This window comes from Phyllostomus hastatus, unplaced genomic scaffold, assembly GCF_019186645.2.
Source record: "Phyllostomus hastatus isolate PE091 unplaced genomic scaffold, TTU_PhHast_1.1 phas_contig_90, whole genome shotgun sequence".
NCBI classification, from domain to species: Eukaryota; Metazoa; Chordata; class Mammalia; order Chiroptera; family Phyllostomidae; genus Phyllostomus; species Phyllostomus hastatus.
The window spans coordinates 1,343,708-1,365,448 of record NW_025333984.1 but is presented as its reverse complement, the minus strand read 5'-3'; the positions used below and the strand labels follow the sequence as shown (position 1 = coordinate 1,365,448).

The 21,741-nt window shown below is 40.7% G+C and overlaps 1 protein-coding gene across 1 annotated transcript in view; it reads right to left on the bottom strand.

Moving 5' to 3' along the window:
• Nucleotides 1-523: 523 nt before the first annotated feature.
• Nucleotides 524-21,741, bottom strand: part of GPC3 (glypican 3) — a 430,866-nt gene continuing 409,648 nt past the window's right edge. The window contains exon 8 of the mRNA XM_045852238.1: nt 524-1,034. Coding sequence (XP_045708194.1) covers nt 865-1,034 — 170 coding nt within the window. The 3' untranslated portion in view covers nt 524-864. The remainder of the gene's footprint in view (nt 1,035-21,741) is intronic.

The window sequence follows — 21,741 nt, the reverse complement described above, 5'->3', positions numbered from 1 at the left end:
AGCCTCTGTAACCTGACCCAGGGCAACTGCTGGCCCTGATGCGTGGTAGCCCCTGGAGAAGGGTGACAGAGAAGAAGCCTGAGACAACAGCAAAGAAGCTTGGGCAATGATTTGTTTGTACTGTTTGTGCCCACTTCTCTGGGTTGGGATATGAAAGAATATAATTCATGCAAGTGTGCATGACCCACACAGAAAATTTGTATTTGAGCAAAACAATTTCAAAATGCAAAATTTGTAAAGAGACAGTGGAACTTTTTGAGATATCTTTAGTTTCATAGGCAAGAAACGCTAACCCAAGGTTTCTAAATGGAGATTATGGATTGGGTGTGTGTTAGGAGGGAGTGGCTTTGACTGGGGTTTGGGACCAGGATTGATATTCACCCATAAGGTGGGCAGGAAGGTAGGTTTTAAGACCACTCTTGGCACCTGGTGGGATTTTCTTATGCTGAATAAAAAGCTACGTGAGAAGGAAGAAAAGCATTACATAGTCACCATATATGACAACTTTCAAAAAAAGACCAAATGCATTTTTATTTGAGCATTTATTTTTTTTTCAAAGAAATTCATGCAAAGGGAAAGAGAGACAGACATGGTAACCATGTTCTAGCAGCCAAACATAGGAAAATAATTTGGCACGACTTGATTTTTTTCTTTGTAAAATGACAATCTATACTACCACTAAAATTCACCTTCCTCATAAGGATACCATTTGATTTCAAAAACATAACACATGGTTAGTCTTCTACTTAATGGCTGGAGGAGGCATATAAGATAAAAAAATAGAAAGAAATAAGAAGGCGGGTCCCCTTTATAGAGGAAGACCACAGGGTGCCGAAGGGCAGCACAGGTGCTGTGCACTAGTAGTCAGTGCACCAGGAAGAAAAAGCACACCACATAGATTGCCAAGCTGGTTAGAACCTTCAGTGGGGAATGGCCATTCCCAAGGTTGTGAGACGCGGCTATCTCATTGTCCTTCGGATTCACATGTTGCTTGCTTCCAGGATTATCATCCACATCCAGATCATAGGCCAGTTCTGTCAAAAGCAAAGAAGAATTTTAAATACAGGATTACCAACAGCATCAAGTGTACACTATTAATGACTCAAGCACTTGTCCGGACTGCTGGGGTGCCCCAGCTTTGATTTCTTACTTCTGTGGACAGGAAGGCTGCCAGGAGATGGGGAAGAGATGGGGTGTGTGCATGGGAGCAACAGAGGAAGGAGATGGCTGGAGGTGGTCCTTCCAGAGACCATACCAACAGGGAGCAAGCTGGCTGCCTCCTTCCCTGCGGTGGAGCCATCTATACCCTAGGGGTGCACATCGGCCCTTTGAAGCATCTCCTCCCTGGCAAAACTGTGCCTGGAGGTTATGTATACCAGATCTCACTGGTATCAACATGTCAGGTGCCGTGTGAGTGACTACATGTGTCTCCTTGTGTATATGTGTGTCAATGGGTGAGGTGATGTGGACTCCCAGCGCAACTCTCCTGAGCCCTGCACCCAACATAGATCCCCTCCTGGGAACCCTGCTTTAGTGTCGAGGATAAAGTAGTTTGCTTTAAAAGGTGTTTTATTTTCCCCAAATATTTCTTTTTTTAGCTATATGGTCTTCTCATCCCCACTAATAAAAGCCACAAAAAGTAAAATTGATATAATGCATAGGATTTCAAGGAATACCAAACAACTTAAGACTAAGGGAAGGCTAATGGGTAAGGTTTTTCCTCCTCTGACTACCTACCATTTATGATCTGTTCGTGTTCTGAAAAGAAATGGGATGTTTGAGTCACCCTCATGAGAGTGTCTTAGAAGGAAAATCTAGGCAGACAGTGGTTTGTTAGGAAATTCACAATGGCTGGCCCTGGCTCAGGACTGTTTCTTTCAGATTTGCTTTCCCAGATTTAGAGCTCAAATCCACTGCCTTCGCTTTTCCAGACACAGTTGCCAGTGCTCCTAATTCAATAGCTTATGAAGGTGATGTGATGTGAGCGACCTCCCCAGTCAACCGGCCTGCGGCCAATGGAGTGAAAAGATCCCTTGGGGACACTGAGATGCATAGCAACAGGCACAGGGGAAATGACTGGGATTCTATAGAGGGAAGGAAGGAAAAGGAAGGAAGAGCTCCTCTTACAGGGGATGAAACACTCAGTAAGTCACAGGAAGAAAAGTGTGAAGACTCAACTGGTCCAGGATGTGCACAGAGCAGGGCCCAGGACCAGGGCTGTTCTGGGACGGGCATTGCTCGGAGCAACCAGTAAGGTGAAGGGGATCAAAGCTCGGGGTTCTGATTATATAGGCTGCAACAGTATTTTCCAAAAGGGTTACTACAGTTTATAACACCAGCAATGCTGAGCGAACCAAATGTCCTATGCTTCAACTGTAAAAAGATACTGTAGCCAGTATACGATGGTATCTCAGGGCTTCTTTAATTTGCATGTATTTGAATTACTAGTACAGATCAACTTTTTCTGCTTTAGTTTCGTAATTATATTTCTCAATACATAACAGTTCATATCCTTTGCCTTTTTATCTAATGGATATTGATATTTTTCCTATTGATTTGATATATATTATTGAATTGTTTCCCTGTCACATTCAATAAATATTGTTATTAGTTATTATTTCCACTGATGCATAAAGAAATGATTTAGTAACTTTTAATATACATGAATCTGACTACATTTTGCTCCTCTAAAGCTGAGAAAGGTTTTCTTCTTGAGTGCCAATAATAATTCAAATCAAATTTTCTAAGGAACTCTCTCACTCAGGGAAGAGTTTCAGCAGACTGTAGTCTACATTCTCTCTCTCCCAAATAAACACATACAAAGAAAATAAAAAGAGAAAAAGAACAAAGAGCAACACTCTGCTTGGAAATCAGACCTCTTTTTCAGAGAGGTGAACTATGCAGAGCGCACAGAAAAGGCCGAGGTCAGCTGTCACTCGGCAAGGATAACACAGGCTTAGGTCATGATCAGATTTCACTAGAGTTGAGAACACATATGGCTATGTCTGTTGAAAGCCCTGCCTTGGGTCGCACAGCAACTTCTCAACTTAAATGAAGAGGAGTATTTTCAGGAGAGATCTAAATGAGAGCACTCTCAGAATCACTTTCAGATTCCTTTTCTGGGTATTTCCCGTGCTCAACATTAAGATGAAATAGCATCTATTAATGTTACCACTCAGCACCTATACTACGTATCTTGCTCTTCAAATAATGTGTAAACATGAAACAGTTTTGTTATTATGGCATTTCTGGTAAACCCAGCAGTTATGTTGATTCCAGTAGTTGCTAACCCTCTTTGCCACCAAAGAGTTCTTTTGTTCTTTCTATTTCTTGGACCCTATGTTTTGAAATGATAAAAATGGCTAACAATGATTGAGTCCTCATTGTGCACCAGGCACTGTGCTAAGCTATTTAGATGTGTTACCTCATTTGGTGAAACCTTCTCAACAATGGTACGAGGTATTGTAAATCCCATTTTACTGATGAGAAAGGTCAAACTCTGTTCAGTTTTTTTTTTGTTTTTTTTTTTGCCCACGCTGACACAGTGGGTAAGTCACAGGGTCCTATTTGAATGCAGGTCTAACTCTGAATGTCATATAAAGCTATACCATCTCTGGAAAAGAATCGTTTACCACATAGACTACAGTGATTAAGCAGTAATAGATTCCTTCTTGAAAAAAATCTTGATTAGTGAAATGCACACTATCAAAGGGAACTTTAATTTAACTACTCCCGAACTCAGGTGCCAACACATCCAGTTAAAACTGGGTTTCCTCCTGTGCACCTTTTAATGTGTCTGGCTGCCAAGCTCTGCAATGTGAGGATGAAAAGATTACTGTAGCATGACTTGGGGACTGTGGTACTGGACTTTACCAAGAAGCTGAGGAATGGAAGGGACACTGAAGGTAACACTCAACAGGGTAGTTTAAGAGTTCAGTGGCAAAGGGAGGCTGGATCAGATGAGGCAAATCAGCAATTATTTTAAACAAACGTCAATTTTCTTTCTGCGAACAATATTTAAAGATAATTCTCTTGCTGCATATTCACTAAACTATTCAGTTATATAAAGAGTAAAGGAGCACTGACACACAAAAAATAAAAACAGCCCTGGCTGGTGTGGCTCAGGGGATTGAGCAATGGACTGCAAACCAAATGGTCATGGTTCGATTCCCAGTCAGGGCACATGCCTGGGTTGCGGGCCAAGTCCTCAGTTGGGGGCACACAAGAAACAACCACACATTGATATTTCTCTCCCTCTCTTTCTCCCTCCCTTAAAATAAATAAATAAGATCTTTTAAAAATAAAAATAAATAAATAAGATCTTTTAAAAATAAAAATAAAAATAAAAACAAAAAGCATGAGAAAAGTCAGTGTTTGCACATAAAACTGATTGCATACTTGATTAAGTAATTTCATTAAGCTTTGTGAAATACTAAGAAGAGCTCTGGGTTTGGAGAGCCAGGATGGGAATGATCATATCAGTTCTATTTCCCCAAAGAAATGAGCAAAGATGGCCAAGGCCATGAGATGCCCCAGGTACAAACTTGGGTCAAGTCTTCAACCTCCACAGGGTATCCAGAAATATTCAGAATGCCACTTTCTTGTGTTTCTAAAGCTGTGGCTTCAGGTTTCCTGAGGATCCCCATTCAGCAGCAGCAAATGTATTTGTCCAACCCTGTAGCTGGGTTCCTAGGGCTTATATTGATAGGAATTCCAGCAAAGACACACTCTGGGCCTGGGCCACCATCATGGAGATTAGAGATGAAGGGAACAGTTTAGCAGAACAAGGAAGAATTATGAGAAATAGAGGGTTTGGGTCAAAGATAAATATGGATACTCCCAAACAGAAGTATAATCCAATTTAATTCAACAAACCATGGAGCCTACTATGTCCCAAACATTAACTAGGAGGTTGGAAAAAGACTTTGTGTTTGCCTTCAGGAATCCCACTCTAGCACTCTAACAAGGGAACCAGATTAGTAGACAAATCAAGCAGATACCTGCCAGAAAGTACAAAGGGCTCAGAGAAACGCATAAGCTAAACACCATGGGAATAGAAGGGAGAGAGAAAATTTTCAACTAGAATGATCTGGGAAGAGTTTTTGGAACAACTGGCCTATAATCTATACCACGAAGGATGGGTGGAACTATGGCAAGGCTAATGAAATGTTATTCATTTTAAGCAGAGGGTTTAGCTGGAGCAAAATCACCAATATCAAAAACTGTATGTAGGGCATACTTACTAGGAACAAGCAGCCTCTATGTTGGAAGGAAATACAGAGTATATATACGTTGTTGTGAGGGGGGGTGTGTGTGCTGTGTGGCAGGTGATAAAAGGTAAGGCAGAAAGGACAATTAACAGCCAAACCCTGGTGGATTAGGAATGCTGACACTTTATTTTGTGGGCAGTAGGGAGCCTGAAGGTTTTCAAGTAAGGAAACCACATAATCGGGTTTGTGTTTTTTTTAGAAAAATCATCATTAATACTTTGGAGGACAACCCTAAGTGGGAGAGAGTTGTCAGACATCTTATCTTGGAAAAAAGAGGCCTGTAGGAACAGTATCTGGGGATCAGACAGTAGCAAATATATCTATGTTTTTTAAACTCACAAAGAAGCTAAATCTATACCAAACCAAAATGTCCTCAGTTTGCTATGAATCAGATGTACTAGGGGAATCACCACAAACCATTTTCTTTGAAATCTTTCATATTTAATGTTCATCAGTGATTTTCCAGAAGGTATCTCTATTGTATTAGGTACATATTATAAAATGCACATAAAATGTTTCTATCTTGCCATTCAATGTCAGTGAAAACCTTTTGGGCCAGCAAGGTTTTCGTGTTAAATCCAAAAACTTGTTTCTATTTGTCATCATTTTAACTATGCCCAGAGGGTAGGCCAAAGAATCTGCCCTAATTACATACTTGGCCCTGACTCTCATTTTGCCCGCCCTGTTCTCTGTGTTGCAGATGAGATAAACCCTTTAAAATAATAATCAGTCATTAAGGTCTGCAAGTTATGCGGAAAATTTTTTTCCTGCTTTTTCTTTTGGCTAAAGCAGTCAGTAGGGAACTCTCTAGTCTTATTTGGTCTCCTGGTGGAACTCTTAAAGACGCTACAGCAGACTTACTATGTCACCTTTGGCAAGTCATTTCCCTCTCCTCGGGGATTCAGTCACCCCATCTGCTAAATCAGGGTACTGGACTGGATGGACTCTGAATTTCCTTTTAGTTTTATTTCTCTCTGCTGCCAAGGCTCTTGGAGCCCAGTGAGGGATGCAGTTTGTTGCAGGCCACAATCACCAGCCAGTGTGGCTGCCCCCAGCAGAGCCTCCATCAACAGGTATGGTTCCATCAGCTTGCTTCTCTTGGGATGTGGGATTTTCTGGTGATCTTCACCAGTTACCAAATTCTGAATCCCCTTTCTTCTTCAGCTGTCCTAATCTTGGATAAGAGACACTGGCAATAAATAAGTCCATGCTGAACTGGTTGTCTTTTTTTTTAAACCTTGGCCCCGTGACTGCCACTGAGGCCAGTCCACACAAAGCACTGGGGGGGAAGTGACCAGACCTGGGGCACATCAAGCAGACATGCACAGGCAGCCAAGGACAACGTGTCAGCCAGTGAGATAAGCCTTTGTTTGGGCCATTACAGTGCCAATGGGGTCTTGAGCATATAATAGGAAGCAAATGCTTGAGCTCTCTGATGGTATCAAGGAGGGCAATGCATTGCTCTAGGGCAGAGGTGTCAAACTCATTTTTACTGGAGGCCACATCAGCCTTGTGGTTGCCTTCAAGGGGCCAAATGCAATTTTAGAACTGTATAAATGTACCTACTCCTTAACTGTTAAGCGAGAGCTTGGTGCTGCCGCTGGGTAGAAAGAAGGTGCCGGGCCAGATACAACAAGGTGGAAGGCCACATTCGGCCTGTGGGCCTTGTGTTTGCCACCTGTGCTCACGTGGGCATCACCCATGCCAGGAGGCAGACTTCACAGGGCAGCCTGAGAGAAGAGCTGCTATCACAATACCAGGGGAAAGAATGCTGCTGTTGAGCCAAACATGGCGGTTTCCTTCTTGCCAAGCTTGTGCCAGCAGATGGCTTCAATCTGGCCCTAATATAGCAACAGAGAAATACTGCTATCCCTGTGTTTTGCATTTGCTATATACAGTTGGCCCCCCAAGACATGAATATGAGAAACCTTCCGTACACTGCTTGGCAGACCCCAGGGACTAAAACCGAGGAAACCTCTGGAGGAATCATGCTCATCGCACAATTGCTCACTCTGCTGGCCATTCTCACAGAAGCCCTTGGGTTCCGTCATTCACTTATGAATCCCAAACAGATCTTGCTTTCCTTGTCTTTCCCTCAACACAATCCTCCTTCCTGCCCTCCCTCCTATGTGAACCTTCAGGTGTGAAATGACTACCTGGACTTGAAAGCAGGAGAAAGTGACTTTGCAAATGACCTTTGGGTTTCTAGGAGTCTAGATTTTCTTCTTCATAGATCCTATGAGGGTGAGCTGGAACGCTTGAAGCCTCTGGTTTTTAATTGGTTTAATGGGACTCCTTTAAGAATGGATCCATTTTATTATGTGCCTTCTAACAAATAAGTGGGCCACCAATCTTGCCTAGTAAATGATCATAAATCCTAGTAATAATACAACGGCTGCTCCTGGAAGAGGGCTGGGGCAGGGAGCTGTCCACTTCTTTGCTTACAGCTAATTTCAGCCTGAAAACAACCTCAGTTCCAACTATGAAATGTTGAAAGAATACAATGGCTTTCCCCATTAGTATAGGCACGGCCTCTCTTATTCTAGGCCTCTGCCACTCAGTCTAGGGTATGTGTATCATCAGGTTACACTGCAGTAGGCTGTGGATACATGAAGCCATAGCATACTTCTTCCTAGGGATTTATAGGTGGAAAGCACACTATTGTATACTGAAACATACAAGGTCGTTATAATGGAGTATATATGCACTATGTGCAAGCTCATTTAAGACTTCATAAAATGTTTCATTCTGACTAGGACATTCAGGTTATGTCTCAGATCCTCAGGAGCAAGGTGTTCACTCTCACTTTTCACTGATGTAAGAGGCACTTAGGTGCAAGATCTTAAAACACTGTTAGGCAACTTGTTAGGGTCATCAGGGCTTTGTCAACTACCAAGATGGATACTCTAACTCACAAATTCTTTATTAATGACTTAACATAGCCTTTTCTATGACAACTTCTTTGTCAAAAGGACAACACCACAGTTAATGCCTTTAACTGGGCTTAGGCTGCTTAGTTTCCTAATACAAAATGATTTCTAGGGGTCTCAACCACTAACTATGCTTTGTTATTGCATTCAGCCCTTAAGAAAGGAACAAACAAAAATATCACTTAATCCCTTTGAAAAATAAACCATTTTGCTGTAGACTAATTATAATATGGGCTACTAGTGTACCTATTTAGTTATATCATGAGTAAAGTCATATTCCCAGTAACAGAATAACTCCATCTGGGAAGCCTTGACAGTAATGAGTGGTGGTGTAGGTGCTGGCCCTCCTCATTAGCACCAAAATTATCAGCAGCTTTCACGAATGTCAAGACTATTACTCTCATGTCTACAGATTCTTCTCCCCCAAGGATCCCTAACAGCTCCACAGGAATCACAGCTCATCAAAGCCCTGACAGCCCTCAGAAGAGGTTACCTCATTCCCATGTGCTTGAAAGTCAGTGGAAAAACTCGTGACAGAGACACTGTTAAGCTAGGGCCAGGGGAGAAGATGAAGAGAGCAGGCTTAGAGAAAGCATGGGAAGAGAACATTTTAAATAGAGGGGAGGAAGGTTTGTGTGGCTAAATGTTATAGAGGTCACCAAACGTAAGGACTGAGAAGAAGCTACTGGCCTTCCTTACCTTTGTCAATTAAAAGGTTTTGGAAGATTTTAGAGGTAAGTTTCAGTAGGGTGCTTGGGTCAAAACCAGATAACACTGACTTGAAAGAATGGAAGCTGATCTGGATTCATTGAATACTGATTAGTCTCTTGTACAACAACACTTATAGCAGATTATTTATAATAGCCAGAAGGTGAAAGCGACCCAAGTGTCCATCAGTGGATGAGTAGATAAACAAAATGTAGTGCACCCATACAATAAAATATCTTTGGGGTACAAAACAGGAATCAAGTATTGACATATGCTACAAGGTATATGAACTTTGACAACATGATACTAAGTGAAAGAAGCCAGTCACGAAATACCCCATAGTATATGATTCCACTTACATGAAATATAAATGAGCAGAATAGGCAAATTTTAGAAATAGCGGAATGGTTGCAAAACATTTCTGAATTGTACACTTAGTGGCTAAATTGGCAAATTTTATGTTATATATATTTTACCATGATTTAAAAAGAACCTATAGAAACCAAAATATAACAACACAATGGATACATGTCAGTTCCTACGGAGAGTGTACTGCTACTCTGGTATTTTGCTTTGTAGAGGGGTGTGTGTGAATCTACTAGATACCAAATCTGCACCCCCAAATCGTATTTCTTTGGTGCTTTTGAAGTCAAGTTAAGTTAGCTCTTTTGGACATTTAAACACGACACTGGGAGTGCACATACGGCCCTTCAATTGGGAATGGAGAACAAGGGCAATTTTTGTTGAGGATTTTTGTCTGAGGATAACTATTTTAAGACATTTTTATATAAACTCAGGAAACTTATATTTTCTTTTGTGACTCATACAAATGATGCTAAGCTGAAACCATGTTAAAAATGATCGAAGAATATACTCTGTCCTCATTACTTCAAAAACATTTTAATGGTTTAGATTCACTGAGTTATGTTTATAATATAAATTTCAGGCATGATGCAGTACAAATGTATGTGTCATTTGGCTTTGAGGATGTAGAATGAAAACCCAAAATGTCACTTGCAATAGCCACATCCAATTGCTGGTGAGGGATCAGGAGAGTAAGGGGGTATTCCAAGATGATCAATTAAAAGTACTTTGATAGAATTTGGTACAGGGCTTTAGATACACGTGAATGGGAAAACCCAAAGTCTGTTACTCTTCCATTTTTAATTAGCCATGGTAAAACTCACCAAAAATGTCCCTGAGAACTAAAACAATTCCCATGTCCTGGCAATGCAACAGCAAGGAAAATTACTGGTACAATAGTCAATGGGTCAAAATGGCTTAAATCCCTAAAACTACTCAGCTTGGGTGTGGGAACATTGTAGGCAGGAAAGCAATAGCAGGCAGGTGTCCTCAAAAATGGAAGATGAAAAGCCGCCCTAAGTTGTTCCATCTGAATTTGTTCCTTAAAAAACTCCCCAGTCGTGAAATGCCTCACTCCTCATCAGTGGCATTTGGGGAATTGAGGCTATTTTCCCCTCAGTTTACTTGGAAGAACACATTGTCATCCTGGCTCCATCTTCCTACCTTCCTATCTTCAGATCCAGGCTGTCAGTAAGGCCCCATTCTCATAGTCACGTAGGCATCATCTCTGTCTTTTGACTTCAAACATTTCTCCTCTTTTTCTCAGCTGCCCTCTCCTTGCCAGCTCCCCTCACAACCAATAATGCCCCAGCCAGACAAAATATCTACTGCTTTTTAATGGCCCATTGCTGTCCAGGAAAAAGAAATATTCTATTCTGTGATAGCAAGAATAAGACAACACTTTAAACCACATGTTGAATCGTATTTCTGTCTTCCTCAGAATCCTTTGATGGTTCCCTGCTGCATGTGGGATAAAGTCTTCATTCCTTAGCATGGCATTCATGAGCGTCTCCATCTCATCTTGTCTTGCTTTCTAGTTTCTACTGCCCATATATTTCTTCAAGCACTATATACTGTAGTCTTACCACCCCATTCATCATTTGCTGAAAATGATGAGAACTTTGAGGTTCCCATTTTTTTTTCTTGCTGCTCTCTCAGCCTAGGATAGACTCTCTCTTAGGCCTCGTGTTACATCTCTTCCACAAAGTCTTCCCTTCTCACCCCACCCAAATTAATCACTTCCTTTTCTATTTATTGGATTGTATTTGTATTACAGCACTAATTTCAATGTGCCTCATAGTTGAGTTAGTCACTGCTATGTTCCTCTCCTCAACTTGACTACGATTCCCATCAAGCTAAGAAATGAGTACTACTCCTCTCTGTAGCTCAAACACAGTACTTGACTAGCACAGACACTTAAAAAACATGTTTGTTGACTGAACGAACGAACGAATGGATCAATGGCTACATGAATAAACACGTATCCCCAGTCTACTGAGAGTGAGCAGGTGAAGGGCTATCACCCTAGCAGACAACCTTCCCAAGGAGTCTATCCTCATTAACTGATGATTCCTTTAAGAGAAGGAGTCCCACAGAGCTATGATGGAGATAAGATAAAGGCTGGACCAGTGGCAGGTAGCTCAAGGAGCAAATGGCAGGGCTCAAACCCTGACTGCTAGATTCCAAAGCCCTTCCGACAATTGTCAGTTCTCATTACCCACAGCATTAGTTCACAGCACTCGATGTGGATGGAATCTACAAAGATTATTTCCTTATTCTAATTTGCTGCCTGCAACATGATGCTTTGCTCTGTAAGCAGCTGATACATGCTGGCATTCTGTGTGCCATGCTGAATAGGAAACAGGTTTTCTGGTGAGCAGGTTCTATTTATTTTTCACTTCAAACCTTATGATTGTGTTCCCACACTTTTGACCCCTGCCTTTGCTTCACAGTCGATCCATCGCTGGGCCGCACCCTGCCCTTTCCATTGCCATTGATTACTAAGTGCGGGAGCTGCTGGTATTGAATTTCAGTGCCTGTCTCTGTGACATCAAAATAAGCTTTGTTAATGAAGTCCCTTGCTTGACTATAATAGTACAAAGCAGTAAGACCTCAGAACCTGCACTAAACATGCTGGCACCCTGTTCCCCTTGCAGAGGTCTGTGGGATGACTGCCAGGAAAATACAATTACGTTCTGGCACAGGAATAAATGCAATTCCTTAACCTTGAAAGTTCTGTGTTTTCATTTGTCCCCTTTCTATTTCTCTATTCACTTCATTGTCTCTTTCCATTGCTCTTTAACTCATTTCCTATGTCCAATTATCCTCTTCTGTTCAGTCATTGATGTACTAAACATTCTCTCCTGTCTCCACAGTGTTTTTTTCCATATCCTTAGGCCAAGGGTAAGGTTGGAATCTTCCATTAGATTTTGGACCTTAAAAGTGCTTTTCTGTTCCTCCTCACTTCGATTTAAACCTCTAACGAGCCCTGGCTGGTGTGGCCCAGTGGATTGAATGCCAGCCTACGAACCAAAGGGTCACCAGTTCAATTCCCAGTCAGGACACATGCTTGGGTTGCGGGTCAGGTCCCCGGTTGGGGGCACTTGAGAAGCAACCATATGTTGATGTTTCTCTCCCTTTCTTTCTCCTTCCCTTCCCCTCGCTCTAAAAATAAATAAAATCTTAAAAAGAAAGCCCTCTAACCAACATGTCATTTATTTTAGAAGAGGTTGTAGTATCTTGTTCCTTAATCTTCCAGCAGTGTTTCTATTCCCTTTCTGTTTACCTCTCAGCACCCTTCCTGCCTCTCAGCTGAGATTCCATGATTTGTCCATGTAGCACCAGATTGCCTGATCTCCTGCACCTGCTCATGCCCCTTTGCTCAATTTCCCTTCTTTCTTTCTCTATCTCAGATTTTTCTTGCTCCATAGTCATGCCATAGTACTAACTGCTGTTTGATGGCCTTGTCTTCCTCCTAAGGAAAAATGATTTAGACTTAAGAGAAATTTTAAAACTTCTAATACTTAATGCAATCTGAAAATTTCATAGGCTGCCTCTACGCAGTGAGATCTATCTCCAGAGATAGGCCATAAGGGTTTGGACAGCCATTTGGTAAAGCGATTGGGTAAGGGATTCAAACATAGAATAAGGGTGAAGGTATTTAGCTTCCAATGTCCCTTCCAACCCTGAGATTCTAGGATTTCATTCAGGTCTTTAGAGGTCTTATGGCAGGTGTGAGGGTGAAGGGACCGGATTCAAGTGACCTTTGCACCCCTACCTTTTGACACAGATATTTTCTGGAGGGGGATCTAAACAGACTGCTTTGGATCTTCTCTCAGAGAAAGCGATCAGTGTCTTTTGTGGACCACAGCTAGCTTAGAGATGAGGGCTTTAAGCCTGCCAAGGAATTATCAACCAAGACATATTTTTTTTATTTTAATCATTGTTCAAGTACAGTTTTCTCTCTTTTACTCCCAACCCAGCCCATCCACCCAACCCTCCCCACTTCCCTCCCATTACCACCCTCCCCCTAGTTTTTGTCCATGTGTCCTTTAAATTTGTTCCTGTAAACCCTTCCCATTCTCCCCTGAAATTCCCTCTTCTCTCCCCTCTGGTCACTGTCAGCCTGTCCTCTATTTCAGCGCTAAGACATAATTTTAAGGGAGTAACTACTGACCTGCCTAAGGTGGGGAGAAAGAACCACATAATGAAATCATCCAGCTTGCTGAACTGGGGCTAAGTCTCAAAAAGTCATGTGAAACTTTATCAGGCAGTATGAAATATACATACATGGTGTGGATTCCTATACAGGAGGTGGTACAACCAAATCAGGAATTGTTTACATCATTTTTTTCTAACAATAGGAAACGATTAGCAGTAACTCACAGGTGACAGGCATCTTGTTCAATTCAGCCACATAATGGTATCTTCACTCAGGATCCAGAGGAAGAAGCAGCATCAGACAGGGAAAGTTCATTTTGGGAACATGACTAGGACATGAGTTGGAGAGAACCAAAGAGAAGGCAACTGAGGAGAAAGCACTGGAGGGCCCTCATACAAATAGTTCCGTGAACATTAGAACAAAGTAAGGAAGTCCAAAGGGAGGCAAGGAAAGGTAAAAAAGATGCCAAGTGGCACAACCCCATGGCTGCAAAGATGTAAAAGGAAAAAAGATAATTCTGCCACAAGAAAGAGCAGCCAGATAGCCAGATTACTGAGGAAGAGTTTAAAAGTCAGCAAGAAGATATTAAACCAAAATAAAAAGAAGATGCTATTGGCAAGAAACGAACACTTTAATTAAATAGGGTCAAGGGAAACCCCGGTTTCTTATAACCTAGAAGGGGTAGGAGTTTTCCATACTGTTTTTACCTGTCTACATAATACATCAAATATGCCCATTAACCAAGAGAAACACATCTATCTTATTATTGCCGAAGTCAAATTAAGGGAAATACAGGGGTCAGAAAATGAATGACGAGATTTTAAAGTGAAAAGGCCTTAAAGAGTCAGTAAAGAAACTCTGTTTACACACATTAAAATGTAAACATGAAAAACAAAACAGATTAAAACTGGGACCTTATAGCATGGTACCCTAAACTTCTTCTGAATATACATGCTAAATAATAATAATAACAAAAATAAAATACAGCAACTATTCTGCAATTAATTTTTATAGACAGGGAATAGAGTGATAATATTCATTGCTTTGCTTGTTGAAAAGCAAATCAAATATATGAAGTAGTTTTTGATATTGCAGGAGAGTGAGGATCAGGATGTAGCACCAGTAATCTCATATGCTTCCTGTCACTGTATTTTATTTTTTTCCCCAACCATTAAATATAAAAGATTAGATTGGAAAGTTCCCCTGGAATCACAACTTGCTCCAAACTAAATCCCAAAGGATAGGGTTTTTTTTTTTTTTACCTTTTTCTTTACCTTTTTTAAAAAAGATTTTATTTATTTATTTTTAGAGAGGGAAGGGAGGGAGAAAGAGAGAGAAACATCAATGTGCAGTTGCTGGGGGTCATGGCCTGCAACCCAGGCATGTACCCTGACTGGGAATTGAATCTGCAACACTTAGGTTCACAGCCCGCGCTCAATCCACTGAGCTATGCCAGCCAGGGCTTTTTTTTTTTTTTTACTTTTTTAGACAACTTTACTGAGGTATAATTTAAATATCATAACATTCATCCATTTGAAGTGAATTTCAAGTGTACAATTCAACAATTTTTAGTAAATTTTGCAGGGTGTGAAACCATCATCAGTTTTCAAACAACACCCAATAAGATCCCTTGTGCCACTTTATAGGTAACCCCTCAGTGGAGTCAGTTTTTCGTCCTGAGTTCTCTGCAGCTTCCAATAATGTTGGCCACTCTCTCTTGAAACTTGGTGTCCCCCTTTCTGACACAGCTTCCTCCTGGATCCCTCCTGTGCCTCTGATCATCCTCACAGAAATTCTTTTTCCTTTGCAGGCTACTTTTCTCTCTTGGATACCTCATCTTCTCACTTTACAAGCCCTGAATGCCTTCATCTGTGGCCCTGGTTTTATCTATCACTGAGGATTTCCCTATTTACTCTGAAGTAAATGCCTCTACCTAGCCATCTAATTGCCCAAGCCAGAAACCTGCAAATCACCTTATAGTCCCCCTCCTTTTTCATGCTGCATGCATAATTAATTATCGAATGCTGTAAATTCTGTTTCCTTAATATTTTGTGAATTTTCCTTTCCATTGCCATTGTTTGCTACTGCAGTACCTCAGATCGTATTCTCAGCACCTCTCACCTGGAGGACTGTGATAGCACCTGTCTCCTCCTCCCTCCTGCAAAACATCCTTTGCACTTTACATAGTCTTTTTATTTTGTTAATTTAACTATTCAACAAATGAATACATTTTTGAAGCAAAGAGCCTAACAATACCTTAGTAAATAGAGTAAATAAAAAGAAAGCCCTCTCTTCAAACTTCTCATTCCACAGCTCCCCAGGGGTAATTACTGGTAAATGTATTTTATATGCATATGCACAGGATACATATTTTTGTAAATATTTGCATGATAATACATGTAAACCTGCCTTATTCCTTTAGTATAAAAATAACATACTTAGCCATTTCCTCACAGATAGTTACTTTGTTTCTACTTTCTCCTTGGCACAAACAGTGCTGCAGTGAATATCCTCTAATAAACGCTTCTGGATTATGTAGTGCATTTCCATAAGAATACACCTAGAGCAACCTTGGCATGTAGGAATGTATGCTAAATGGAAGGTAAATTGTAGGACAGGAGGACAGTAAGTGGTAAGGACTGGTCGGAAAAGGTGGGGAGAGGAGAAATGTTATTTTTCAGAAGGATGATGTAGACGATATCAAGAAGATAACAGGATAATATTAAGGAATCTTTAGGAAAAACATGACCTTATAATGTTACCCTAATGCAACAGTTATTTAAAAATTCATTTAAAATAAACTACCATATTTTTCGGACTGTGAGATGCACTCCCCCCAAAATTGGGGGGAAAGGGGGGGTGCATCTTATTGTCAGAATGTAGCTTACCCCACTCGCGGGGGGGGGCGGGTATTGTGGCGGCAGCCTATGTTATTTATGTTATTAAATATTTTACCACAATTTTTGCTTCAAAAATTTTCCCCTATTTTCCTCCTCTAAAACCTAGGTGTGTCTTATAGTCCTAAAAATACGGTATGCATTTCCAAGCTATGGCAAGCAAATCTAGCTGGACACACTTGCCATGACAGATGACTTGGAAGTGAGTCACAGTGACTCATTGCTGAATATGACTGAGCAATAGGGCACTTTCATCGAGAACATCAGTATATTTCCCACTTCATCCCTCTCCACCAAAATAAACAAACAAGTAAAGAGAAGTGGTTGGTAAAAACTTGTACTCAGAAAAAAAAATAAGTATGCTAAACTATACAAATTGGATTGTGGAGCAAACCCTAGTACATAACCTGTCACCATGGTCTGGTACCCATTTTAGTATTGTTCTGCATTTTTATTTATTTATTTATTTTTTGGAAATATTTTTATTTATTTATTTTTAGAGAGGGAAGGGAGGGAGAAAGAGAGAGAGAGAGAGAACCATCAGTGTGCAGTTGCTGGGGGTCATGGCCTGCAACCCAGGCATGCACCCCGACTGGGAATCGAACCTGCGACACTTTGGTTCACAGCCCGAGCTCAATCCACTGAGCTATGCCAGCCGGGGCTACATTTTTATTTTTACAATTTTATTTTGGGAGATGTTGACAGTACTTCTCAGATTGGAGAATTGAAATTATTAAGGGGGTGGAAAATAAGTCTTTTGAGAAAGTGTGAAAGGAGATATAATTGTCTGGTGACCCTTGATTCACTTGTAAAAGTGGTGACATTTGGTCCAGAGACCCACTTGGCCGAGAATTGTTAACGCTGGTAATAAGTCCATTGCTGGGCCTGCGAATCAGCAATAGTAACAGTGGCGAGCAACAATGTAAAGTGAAAATCAAAATGAGCTAGCTATAATTAGGGGAGCAATGTCACCAGAGAAAGCAATTTACTAAAGGGATTACCACGATTAAAGATGCATTCTCCTTAAACAGAGATTGTTTTCTTTGATTGATTTGTCCCGATCAATACTCTCTATGTCATGCAGAATTCCAGGCAGACAGCACCCTCCGTTGTCTTTTTAATTTCTCTGCCGTAAGTTGAGCTTCTTCAGTCACTATAATTTCCTCACAAATGGAAGGAGTATTAACAGAGGGATATGGAGACAGATTACAGTTTAGGTCACCCAGGGGAGAAATCTGAAGCCCCCTTTTGACTAACAACAAGGTAAAACAATCCTCAAACCTTTTTTCCTTAGTATTAAGCCTAAAACCAAGTTTAGGAGGCCTCCTTTTCAACTTGATTTTTTTTTTTTTTTGGTTTCACCTTTCTCATGCCCCAGCCCAGCCAGGCAGACAGGCAGCCAGCATTTAGAGTGTGTGGGGCCCTGATTACAGATTTCGGCAGCATTCTTCACCTAAGGGTCTCACTCACCTGCCTTATTTACCTCATACTACTTTTTTTCTTTTCTGTGTAGTTTCTTTCCCTAAAACCTCTTCTAACCCATGTCATTTCCAGAGTACTTTTTGGGGAAAATAGGGTTAAAATATAGAAAATTCTGGGTCCTTATATTTGTTATCATTACCTGAGTCCTAAAATTTTTGGCTTATTTTTAAAGATATTATATATATTTAGAGAGAGGGGAAGCAAGGGAGAAAGAGAGGGAGAGAAATATCGGTCACTTACCTTTTGCTTATGCCCAGAGTAGGGACTGAACCTGCAACCCAGGCATGTGCCCTGACCAGGGAATTGAACCTGAGACATTTTGCTTTGTAGGATGATGCCCAACCAACTGAGACACAAAGGTCAGGACAAAACATTTTGGTTTAAATGTATTATCATGAATAACCCCTTGAAGTAGATGAATGGTGGATGTGGCAGTCCAAGTTGAATGGAAGGATTTATGTTAAGTATGGTTATTACAATGTAATTAATGAATTAAACACTTGTTGAGTACTGGAAATATTTATTGATGTGTAGTAAGTCCTCACTTAAAGTCATTGCTAGGTTCTGCGACTTTAAGCAAAATGATGTCTAACGACCAGTTTTACCATAGTTAATTTATATAAACCAGAACTAAATTCCTACAGCATTCTCAATGTTATAATGAAACTAAATGGAATAAAATGATGTTCTTTGAGGACCTGCTGTGCTGGGAATCAGGCAGGCCAGGTGCTGTGGATACAGGATAAGACTTGGAGTCTATCCTGAAAGAGCTCTGTATCAGGAGGAGATCGACATGTGGTATAGGTGTCAGGAGGGACAGAAATGAACATGAATTTGGACCCCTGTTGTTTGCCAGACATTTTGCCATGTGCTGTGGTAGATACAAAGATGAAGAAAATTCAGTCATTGGCTTCCAGGAGCTCTCTAACCTGTCAAGAAGATGACACAGGTATAAAAATAGCTGTATCTAAGTTAGAATGTGATAAGCACCACATGAGAGGCACGAAACAAGTGTGGGAATTCTGGGCAAGGACAGATCCTGTGCAGGGGAGTCCAACCTTTTGGCATCTCTGGCTCACACTGGAAGAAGAGTTGTCTTGGGCCACACATTAAATACATTGCGTGTAACCACACAATGTAATCACAAAAGAATGTGTAATCACAAAAGAATCTCATAATGTTTCAAGTAAATTTATAATTTTTTGTTGAGCCGCATTCACAGCCATCCTGGGCTGCATGCAGCCTGCGGGTCATGGGTTGGACACCCCTGTTAGAAGGTTCTGAAAAGGGAAACCTGGGGAAGCCTGATCCACAGAGCTCTACTGCTCTGCCCTTAAGCAGAGAATACTTTATTATTTGGGACCAAAGTCATACTACTGTACTTCTCAAGTGAGATAAGAAACATAAATATGATTTGTACCCTTAATGTGCTCCACAAGCATATTACTTGTTATTTGAGAAAACCATGAATATTAGAACTTTCTCTGGAGAAACAGTGCCCTGGAACCTAAGCACATCTCTCATGCTTTCACATTGCCTCTCCCCCTTCTTTTTATGTTCATCCTTCCTCTCTCTCCTGTCTCCTCTCTCTGTCCTAATTGTTTGATGATCCAAACTGTTAAGGGAAGGATTGTTTGCTTCGGCCTTCTTCACTGACTGACAGGAAACCCAAGTCAATAACACAGGGCCAGATGTGCAGAAGACATGGATTGCCGGCTATGCCCTGTCACCAGCAGGTTCATTATTGCTGCACTTGGAGAGAGTTCCAATGTACCGCCTCACTGGCGTTCAGTGCGTCTGAGCACAGGCGCAGTGGGGTGCAGCTGCTCTTCAAATGAAACCCTAAACCCTTTCAAACACTCAGCAATCTTTCTCCTTTCTCAGCTTGTGAGGCTCTGAAGATTTCCCTCTGTACATTTTTCCAGCATGATGTGAGATGCCAGTTTAGCCCAGAGAGATTTAGAGAATGTCTTTTATATGTAGTTCCCTTTAAAAAGGAAGGCATACTCCCCTGGAGTTTTTGCCATTAGCTATCTGTCAGTTTATTTGCACATTTTATGAACTAAAGAACAAACATTCCCACTTAAAAAATAAGGGAATTTGGATGGGTTATATTGCCAGTCCTGATTATTGAAATGAAGACAATTAAAAGCCAGACAAATAATGAAAGATGTCGGATGCAATGAGGTAAGGGAGTGACAAACCTGTGTTTCATATTCTCATCCCTGTTTATAGAAACAAAAGTGCATTTACTTCAGGAATGTAGGACATATCTTATTGAAGAAGTAAAGACATAACCCTCTACAAAGAGTTTCTTACTGAGAGGTACCACTGTGCTAGCAATGATCACCCTCCAACTTCCCTCACTGCATTCCTCTCATCGCCTATTTTAAAACATCAACTCCCCTTGGGTGAGAAGCATGTTCGTACTGTCATTATGGGAAGGTTTCATCTAGCAGATTCGTAAATAGAGGCTATCAGCTTGAATTACTGAAATTAGCAAGGCTAATGCAATGTCACTATTCAAAACAGTGCCAATTTGGAATTTCTTAATGGTCTCAGGAGAGGGAGCCTTTATACATCCTACGATCTCTCTTCATTCTTCCCTAAATTCCTTCTCATAGATGTTATGAATGGCCTGTTTTGTAGCCAACACAAACTTTGTCCAGTAAAATAATGTAAGGAACTCTGAATGAAAGGAGATTAGCTGTTCCTGGCTCCTGTTATTTTACAGCAGAAATAACTTTGGCTTCTATGGATTCATAGACAAAGCTTGAAATACAAAGCATGCTCAACTCTAGATGCAGCATGAAAAGGACCTTAAAATATGCCCAAGAACAAGTAATGGACTTATTAAAGGGAAAAAGGAGGCACTTTTCACACAGTCTCAAGCTCTTTCGTCTTGTCATATCGGTAATCTTGCTTAAGAATTTCATTCTAGTTACATTCCTTCTCCCTTGAAATATCCTCAGCCTTCATAGGGCATCAAATAGTGAAGCTTGTCAGACGTTAATTTCTTTATGTTAATTATGGGAGAGCATGTCAAGCACACAAGTGATAGAACTTGGACTACTTGCAACAATTTCAATAGGAATTTAAAAATCAGGTCTGTTGTTTTAATTGAACACCTGATCATTTATCACCACAGATATTTTGGGATGCAAACCTCAAGTGTCTTCTTTTGACTATTTTTGGCATTGTTCCAGAACAAGTGCATTTGGGGAGAATGTCAGAGTCTGGAAGGGCAGTGTGAGAAACTGAGATCCCAGGCTCCTAAGCTTCATCCTTCCAGATCCATCATCTACTAGCTATGAGACCACAGTACTTTAAACCTGAGCTGTTATTTGCTAATCTGCAAATTTGGGACAGTAGTACTGCTTTCACAGGATGGAAGAAAATAAATTAAGTGAGATAATACCTACATCCCAGTTTATGGACTAAAGAAAGGGAAATGTTCAGGAATAGGGAGAAAGAGAAAGGACATCTCAAAAATGTCTCTATCCCTGAACAGACAGATGCAGGGGAGAATTATGCAAGGATGACTTTGAGTATATTTAAACTTTGTTTTAAGAAGCAATAAATAAAGCTGGGTCACAAGACCAGAAAGAACTTGGGGAAGGGGGAGGTCAAGCTGACTATCTAATGCTATGGAAACAAGACAAAAAAGTAGTTTTGTTGAATTCAAGCTTCTTTTTTAGAAAGTCACTTCAACTGATTTGAACAGAGGTAGTTAGATTGAGCTTAAATACGCAGTTAGTTTTATTTAGCATTATAAAACATTAGAAATAATTCAATTTACAAACTCTGCTCAAATGAGAAAATAAAGAGACCATTACAGGTAATAGTTAAATGATAAAAATGTTTTCTTATATAAAGATCCAGCAACTATTTTGAAGTGCCAGTTCCTAGATTTTCAGATAGAAATCAAG